Source organism: Sapajus apella, unplaced genomic scaffold (assembly GCF_009761245.1).
Source record: "Sapajus apella isolate SASKATOON/1434 unplaced genomic scaffold, GSC_monkey_1.0 scaffold182, whole genome shotgun sequence".
Classification (NCBI taxonomy): Eukaryota; Metazoa; Chordata; class Mammalia; order Primates; family Cebidae; genus Sapajus; species Sapajus apella.
Window position 1 is genome coordinate 479,720 of NW_022437122.1, and position 9,015 is coordinate 488,734.

Genomic DNA, 9,015 nt, shown 5'->3' on the forward strand with positions numbered 1-9,015 from the left:
TTGTGGAGAGTCACTGCAGCTAAATGTTAGCGTTCATCTCTGGGCCGTTGTGACACCCATAATGTGTTACCCACTTCATGGCAGACCACAGACCCCTCTGGCTTTGTCCACTCTGCCACCTCTTCCTCTGTTCCTCACGTCACCATTTCCATCGTAAGTGTCTCGAGCTTGCTGATTCTTTATTCAGCCTGCTCAGGTCTGCCGGTGAACCCCTCTGGTGAATTTGTAAATGTTTGCGGCTCTTCGATTTCCACTTGGTCCCCTTCGTAACTTCTGTTGACATCCTCATTGTATGCACGTGTTATTTTCCTGACTTCCTGTATTTCTTTGTCCTTGGCTTCCTTTAGTTCTTTGAGCACATTTAAGACAGTTGATTTAAAAACTTTGTTTACTAAGTCCAATGTCGAGGCTTCCTTGGGGATGTTTTTGTCAGTTAAGTAGTTTCCTTTGAATGAATCATACCTTCCTGTTTTATCTTCCTTAGATTTTAGGTCACTAAATTTTTGTGTGTGTCTAAACTGCTGTTAAACCTAGCCATTCAGTTTTTAATTTGGCTTATTGTATTTTTCAGTTGAATTCTTTGTTTTTTCACCAAGTCTGCTATATCTTAAAAAGAAAGAAAATAGTTTCTAACTCTCTACCAAAATTCTCTGTCTCGTATCTCCTTCACATAATATTTTTTGGGTTTTGTTTGCTCTAGGCCTAGTTTTTCTTTATATTGCCTTGTCTTTTCTTGTGACGTTTTAAGTATTTGTTTGTAGGACATTGTAGTTAAAACTTTATTTGCAAAAAGAATTTGAGGCCCAGTAGTAGGTTTCTCGTTACTGTTTAATTTGCCTTAGAGCACCTTTTCATATTCTTATCAGCCATCTTTTATAAAGTGCCTGGTCAAGGAGAGTGACCATTTAAAAGTTGATTTATCTTTTTATTATTAATTTGTGGTAGTTTATCATATATCTGTCAGTATTATGTCTGTCCTGTACAAAGGGGCCTCAAAAAGGTCATGGAAAAATGGAATTAAAAGATAAAAATAAGAAATATATGACTGGCCGTGGTAGCTCACACCTGTAATCCCAACACTTAGGAAGGCTGAGGCGGGTGAATTGCTTGAGTCCAGGAGTTTAAGGCCAGCCTGAGCAATATGGCAAAACCCCATCTCTACAAAAAATACAAAAATTAACTGGGCTGCCGGGTGCAGTGGCTCATACCTGTAATCCCAGCACTTTGGGAGGCCAAGGCAGGAGTTCGAGACCAGCCTGGCCAACATGGTGAAACCCTGTCTTTACTAAAAAAACAAAAAAAATTAGCCAGCATTGGTGGTGGCTCCCTTTAATCCAAGTTAGGTGGGAGGCGGAGATGGGAAGATTGCTTTAGCCCAGGAGGTCAAGGCTGCGTTGAGCCAAGATAGTGCCACTGCACTCCAGCCTGGGTGACAGAGCAAGACCCTGTCTGGGGGAAAAAAAAAAATATATATATATATATATATAAAATGTAAACTTTTTTCTTAACACAAGCTCCGTAAAGTTCAAGACACTTTCATAAGCAATGATGCCAGCCATTTAGTCCCTCCCTAGAGACCTAATGGTCCTGGGAATTTAACCATGGCCGTGCAGTCTTTTTTACATTATTAATTGACAAAAAATGGGTGCACTTTACAGATGTTTTAAAATTAGCAAGCAAAAAGAAGTCAGAAATAGCCAAATCAGGATTATAGGGTAGATGTCTGGTGATTCCCCATCGAAACTCTTGTGAAATTTGTCCTTAATTGCTGAGAGGAATGAGCAGGAGCATTGCTGTGATGGAGATGGACTCTCTGGGGAAGCTTTCCCAGGGGCTTTCTGCTGAAGCTCTGGCTAACATTCCCTAAAGACTCTCATAGTAAGCAGATGTTACCATTCCTTGTTACGCCTCCAGAAAGTCCGCAAGCAAAATGCCTTAAGTGTCCCAAAAGCTATTGCCACAGTCTTTGCTCTTGACCGGCCCACTTTGTTCGGACGGGACCACTTCCAGCTCTCAGCACCGTTGCCTTGACTGCACTTTGTCTTCAGGATCATACTGGGAAAGCCGTGTTTCATGTCGTTACAGTTTTTCAGAGAGTGTCCGGATCTCCATCCCACTTGTGTAAGGTTTCCACTGACAGCTCTGCTCTTCTCTGCGGTGGATCTGTGTGCAACGGTTTTGGCACCCATTGAGTGGGAAGTCTGTTTGACTTTAATTTTTCAGTCTGAATTGTGTAAGCTGAACCTACTAAGATGTCCGTGGTGTTGGCCACTGTTTCCGCTGTCAACCACCGGTCCCCTTAGGGCTCAGACCAGAGGAGCATTTTCCCCACAAAGTGATGCGCACGGCCTGCCGCTGTGTTCCATCTTCAGCCTGGTCTCATCCCTTCTTAAAACAAGTCAACCATTTGTAAACTGCTGTTTTCTTTGGGGCATGGACCTGGTAAACTTTTCAGAAAGCATCAGCAATCTCACCATTCTTCCACCCAAGCTTCACCATACATTTGATGTTGGTTTTTGCTGGGCCGAACGCATGTTATTGTGATAGGGGCTCTTTCCCCACCAATGCCTTCCCCTCCTTAGTGCCTGAGACTACATCCTCTTCAGACATGTTATAAGAAGTTAGTACAAGTTTATTTGGGTACAGAGATTTTTTTTTTTTGAAGGTCGTGCATAGTTTTTTCATGACATGTATTTTCCATGAACTTTTTGAAGACCCTTTGTATATAGAGAGATGTGTTAATATATATAATGGATATCGTCTACCCGTCTGTGGCTTGTGTTTCCACTTTCTTAATGCTGAACATGAAATGGCAAAATTTATAATGTTGTTTTTTCTAAAAGCTTTGGAGCCTTAGCTGTTGCTTTCAGTCCCGCAAGCCATCTCAAATGAACTCTTGTGTATATTTTGATGTAGAGGTCAATCTGTTTTTTCCCTCTCTGTATATCCGATTATTCCGGCCCTTTCTCTCCGTATTGAATTGCATTGAATTGCGTGGACATCCATCAAGCGTGTAGGTCCATTTCTGCATTTGCTATTCTGGGTCCTTTAGCAATTTCCTTATCATTGTGGCAATGCCACACTCTCTTAATGACTGAAGTTTTCTAGTAAGTTTAATCTTTGGTCAGGTAAGACTTTCAGTGTTGATGTTCTTCAGGAATTTCTTGATTTTTTTCCAGGTCATTAATATTTGCATATGTTTTAGGAACAGCCTGTTGCTTTCTGCAAGCTAGCCCACTGGGATTTCGATGGGGACTGTATTCGTTCGTTGATTAGCTGCTGAGATTTGCCGTTTGAACAGCGTGACTGTTCTGTGAAGGTGGTGTCTCCATTTACTAGGATCTCGTTTGTTTCTCTGCAGTGTAGAGATGTTTTCATTAAATTTATCCCTAGGTAGCTGACGTTTTGGAATGCTATTATAAATGTTATTCTTTAAATTTCATTGTCCAGCTTCCTGTTGCTAGAATGTAAAAATGTGGTTGATACTCACACCTCATACCCGGCGACTGTGCTAAATTTGCCGAGTTCTAGAAATTGGTTTGTCCGTTCTTGCGGGTTTTCGGCACACATGGTCTTGTCATCTGCAAGAGGCCAGTTCTCCTTCTCTCTGTCCAGTCTGCGTGGTTGTCCCCTTTTTCTGCCCTCCTGGAGATCACCACAGTGTCAACTGGAAGCACAGATGCACTTTGGGGAGGTGTTGGACATTTTGCCGTGGGCCGGGGCTCAGCTGTCAGTTCCATACATGCCCTTCCAGTTGAGGAGGCTCCTCCAGCGCCTGATCTCCAGGAAGGGGCGTGGAAGTTGCGGAGTGCTCCCCCTGCCCTTGTGGAGAGCGCCCAGTGGGGCCCTCCCTGGAGTGGAGAGGAGTGACTCCCCGTGGCCGGCAGCCTGGCCTTCCCGGGGCCACACCCCGCATGTGGCTTCTCCCTGGGCTGGGAGAGTGGAAGGCTGCATTGCCGCCGCCTCCCTGCACACTTGCTTTGCCCAGGCCCTGGGGCTCTGCTCCTGCCAGGCGTGTGGGGGCGCGTATGTGCCCTCGGGGACCAGGCCCCACCAGTCCTCTTCCAAGGCCCATTTTGGCTGGTGAACACACAGGTGTGTTGCCTAGAGGCTATTAGGCCAAAGCTTGGGGAAGCAAACAAGGGAGGGTGATGCTTCCTGACCCTGCAACATCATTCTGGTGTCAGCCCTGAGAGAGTGCCTGTCACAGCAGGTTCCAGGACTGCTGTCTCCTGAGGATGGAGAAACTGTGGCATCCTGGGCACCTCTAGGGGAGGCCAGCCGATTGCAGCCACGTGTACCTTCCTCTTCTCGTCTCTGTGTTTCGTAGATGACCGCACCTCAAGCAGGAGTGGGGATGCCACGTCTGCCCCCAGTGCCCGGCCCTCTGTCTACCACGGTCATTCCCGGAGCTGCCTCGGCCCTGCCCGTGCCCACACCAGGTACTGCCCTCTCCAGCCTCCCAGCCCCACCCTGTGCGCTGCTTCTGGGTCAGTACGGAGGCCTGCCCACAGCTCCAGTGTCCTGGGGGCCCTGGGCAGGCCAGGTGGGCCAGCCGGGGGCACAGGGCAGCTGGAGCCCCCCCCAGGTGCCCGTGCTGCCAGTCTTCTTGCGGCCACCTGTGGTCAGCATGCCCGGCCCCCGGCTGTGGATCACGTAGCATTCTGCCCTGTCCCTTGCCAGATGGCGCCCTCGGAACCGCCCGGAGAAACCAGGTGTGGTTTGGCCTCCAAGTCCCCCCCACCTCCTGCTGTGGGCACAGCACCCAGCCACGAGGGGGACGGCAGGTGGGCAGCAAGACTGCTTCCTTTGCGGCTTCAGACCCCGTTCGCTCCTAGGTTCCTGTGGTCCACACGCCGCCTCCACACTCTCTCCCTATACTTGAGTTGATGGTTAGAACCTTGTCACAACCCTGCAGAAGTACAGTGCCTTGAATGCCAGCTTTTCTGTTCCCTGATGAAAAGATAATGTTAAAAAACTTTATTGGAAAAGGTTTCATTTGCAATTGGCTTGTGCATTGATAATCTTTATTTACTGTTTTAAGTTGCAGAGATGTGAATGGTTTACAGATCTGAAGCTGAAGTTCAAACTTTGGTTTTCTGTTGTAAATGCCTTTTTAAAACCCTGAACTAGCTTCCTTCAGTACAGCAGAGCTTCCAGTGCTAGGTGAGCCCTGCCTTGTCCTCAGGAGAGCGCGGGTTCCCTGGGCTTAGCCAGGGGCTGAGAGACGGCGGGACACCAGGGCAGGGCACACTGCGGAGCTGCTCCCTCAGTGGGGAATGTCAGCCTCTGCTGGGCCATGATCCTCCAGAAAACGTTAGGTGAGCAGACGTGCCCTCGGTGCCAGTGGGCTGCTGTGAGCGAGGATAAGGTGTGTGCTGGGCATACAGACTCCTGCTGCCCGCCCACCCTGTGGAGACAAGCTGCCCTCTCTCCTGCCCACTTCCCTCCCTTCTCCATGACTTCATGGAGGCCTATGGCCCTGCTCACCCCGGCACACAGACCGCTCTCCCATCCACTCCTAAGGCTGCCCTGAGGAGGGCAGGGTCATTCTTCTGGAGATTTCAGTGGGACTCATCCCCAGCGGGCACAACACAGCCCTTGGTGGGAGGGGAAAGCCCCAGCCCCCTCGACCTCCCGCTGGAAAGCAGACTGCTTGGGACTGCCCAGCTGTGAACTGTATAGTTTCTGTACTTATTAGAACTGGGTAAATTATTTTGGTTCAAATCTATGACTCCATCAATTCAGTTAGAATTGGATTTTCTAGGTGATTATGCAGAATCTTCTGCCAGGGCACCATGCTGTCGTAAGAGATTTCTGTTCTCTGTACCGGCCCCCTTGCCCTGTCCCTGGAGTGAAATGGGGGCTGCCCTCATCTGTCCCCCTTGCCTGTGAACCCCTTCCTCATACACGGTGGTCAGTGGCACGGAATCCCCAAGAGATTGTATATCTGAAGGAGAAAAATAAACACTTTTGCTCGAAAACAGTGTGAAACAACATTTTTCTTACCCTCTGTCCATGTGAAATCCAAACCAGCCAGCCTCCTAGGGAGCACAGGAGTTGGGGGCCAGTTCTGGGCTCAGGTGCATCCACACCTCTGGAGGAGGGTGCCGAGGGGCTGCGGGTGCTGCCAGGTGCTGGGCTGGGCTGGCCCCGGCAGGGGTCCGAGAGCAGGGGATCTGGCAGGGCTGCCTGGCCCCCAACACTGCCCCTGCTGGCTGTGGCCTGGGCCCCGAGCAGTCAGCTCTGCTGGTCCGGTTACCTGGCTGGGCTTCCCACCGCTCTGCACCTGGTTACGCTTAGTAGTGCCTCGGGCTGTGCCCACGATGGCGGGAGCCAGCCTCCTGGTCAGCTAGACACACCTGCAGCCCCTGTCTCCAGGAGGCCTGGTTTGCCTTACTTGCTGCAGCCCCTGGGGCCACCCTCTTTGCTCCAGGTGGGCGGAGCTCAGGGGAGGTGGGAGCCCCTCGGCCGGCTTGAGCTTGCTGAGGAAGACTTGGGGCTGGGGTTGCCGTGGCTTATGCAAGGGGCGGTGGCTTTCCTGGTAGGCACAGGGGCCTTAGGGAAGGTGGCCATCCAGGGTGGGAACTCACCCTGTGGGGCTCAGAGCATGGTGGCAGCCAGCGCCCCCCCCCCCCCCCGCTACAAACAGCCTCGAGCTGACTGCGGTCCCTCCTGCACACGCATTGCAGGCCTCACTGTGAGCAAGTATCTCCTGCCCAGTCCACTGTCGGGGGACTGCCTTGGCCCTGGGGCCACCTCCCCACAGAGCTGCAGCGCCAGGCTTCGAGTTTCTGCATGGAGGGAGGAGGGGCGCTCATCCCAGAGCCTCCTGTTTTGGTGCTGGGGGGATGCTGTAGATGGTGCAGGAGCTGAGCACCTGTCTGGGTTTCTGACAGCTATTTAGTGCCCTGACTGGTCACACAGAGGAGGGTGGCCCAAGTGACAGAGGCCGCCAGGGCTGTGCTGAGGACAAGCCCATCTACACAGGGCATGGGTCGCAGCAGAGCTGGCCCAGCCTTGCTGTCGGCAGCTCCTGAGAGGGCATCAGGGCCTGGTTTCAGCAAGTGGCCAGCACCACGGTGCGCCCACAGTAAGCTGCGCGGTTTTGTTTTCCAGATCCTGAGAGTGGGAAGCCTGACTGACCCCGCCCAGACACCAGGTCCACTTCACGCCGTCTAAGTGGAGAAGTGACGGACCCTCAGGGCCAGCTGCTCCTCCTGTCCAGTTCACGCTGTTTTGTAACCACTTTCTAAGCATTTTTTATTCACAATTGGAAACACAAATGTAATGCAAAAATAAAAAATATTTTGGGGCAGAAAGGACTTTGGTTTTTCAAACTCTTTCCTCTCTGGTGATGCTTGGCCAGCCAGGTGACTGGGATGTGATGGGGGTGGGGGACATTCCCAGGATGCTGGCACACTCAGGGCAGCCCTGTTCTCTGCAGGGCCCTGAAGGTGGCAGTCCCGGGGAGGCTGATCTCCCATTTCCCCCTGATGCCAGCTGGCATGGACTTGGGGTCCTAGGTGCCCCCTGGCCTTTGCTTACAGAGCTCCATGAGGCAGGCCTTCCCTCTGGGGAAGGCTTGAAGTTACCCACCACCCACACGCCCACCCCCCCTGGTACCCTCCTTCCAGAATTCACCTGTACCAGCAGGGAAGGCACCAGTGGCCTGGAGCCAGAGACCTCTGGCTGTGGGGTGGCAGGTCCAAGACCACCAGCTCCTTGGAGGGCTGCATTCCCCCACTCGTGGGAGGGCTCCAAAATGTGAGAAACGAGGAATGTTGGCATGGCCTCACCAAGGAAACGTGCCGTGGTGAGGTCCCCACACCCTAGCCTGGCCAGCAGGCACAGGGCCTTATGCTGGGTCTAGAGGTCTAGGGAGAATTTGGGGTCCCATGCATCACAATGAAAAAAACATTGCATCTTTATTTTCATTAATGTCTAACTGCAATTTAGCATTTCCTCCATTAACAGCACCAGGACTTCATCACCACCAGACACCAGAGACGCTGCTGTGCCATGTCATTTATATCCATGACACAATGCCCTCCCTGAGATGTGAAACCAGCCAGCTGGCTGATAGAGCGGTGCTGCCTGCCCGTCTCAGACATGAGTCTTCAGGGCATGGCGACACTGCTTCCCACTGGGAGTGTCAGGGATGCCATCCTGGTATGTGCAGGTGGCCTTGGAGCCCTGACTCTTCGCCGTGTGATCAGCAGGGTAGGCCTCCTCCAAGCCTCAGCCGGGAGCAGGGACAGCATGGCCCTAGGAACATGGCTTCCCTCGGTCTTATTTTGTGTTCTCTTCTGTTGATCGCTCATGCAACCGGTTTTCTGTGGACCATGGTAATGCTACCATAGTCGCCAGGCTGGAGTGCAGTGGCAGGATCTCAGCTCACTGCACCATCTGCTTCCTGGGTTCAAGCGATTCTCCTGCCTCAGTCTCCCGAGTAGCTGGGATTACAGATGCATGCCACCACACTCAGCTAATTTTTGTCTTTTTAGTAGAGACGGGGTTTCACCATGAACTCCTGACCTCGTGATCTGCCTGCCTCAGCCTCCCAAAGTGCCAGCTGGGCCGGGATTCATCCTTGACCCTCCCTGTCCTGGGCTCCCTCTTCCTCTGGGTTCTGTCACAGTCTGCGTGGACTGCTCACCACAGCCCCAGAGACCTCAGCCCTCGGGGAGTTCTCCTGGGTGCATGTTATTTGTTAGGCTTGACTTCCTGAAAGCCGGGACATAAAATTTTTTGATAGCCCTGCAACTTCCAAAACAGTCGCTGAGTGCGGCTGGCGTGCAGTGCACTGTGCTGATGGAGGCAGACTCTCCTCTGGGCAGATGAAGCTTCTTGTGGGTGCTTATTAGCTCTGCTCACAGCATTTCTGGAATAGAAAGGACCCTGCCAGGCCCCTCCTAGGACAGCAAGGGCAGCATCACCTGGGGCCAGCCCAAGCTCTTCCTGCAGGGTCAAAGCAGCCAAGCCACAGCCTTTACTCTCCAGTATCATTTTGCT

The 9,015-nt window shown here is 51.8% G+C and overlaps 1 protein-coding gene across 10 annotated transcripts in view; it reads left to right on the forward strand.

The window, feature by feature from the left end:
- Positions 1-7,325, forward strand: part of WNK2 (WNK lysine deficient protein kinase 2) — a 136,361-nt gene extending 129,036 nt beyond the window's left edge. For 7 of the 10 annotated variants that reach the window (XM_032268486.1, XM_032268489.1, XM_032268493.1 and 4 more), the window contains 2 exons: positions 4,331-4,442; positions 4,684-4,935. In XM_032268486.1, coding sequence (XP_032124377.1) covers positions 4,331-4,442; positions 4,684-4,838 — 267 coding nt within the window. In that variant the 3' untranslated portion in view covers positions 4,839-4,935. Of the gene's footprint in view, positions 1-4,330; positions 4,443-4,683; positions 4,936-7,119 lie in introns of those variants that run through there. The other 3 variants (XM_032268491.1, XM_032268492.1, XM_032268490.1) reach the window with 2 other exon arrangements.
- The last annotated feature ends 1,690 nt before the right edge of the window (positions 7,326-9,015 follow it).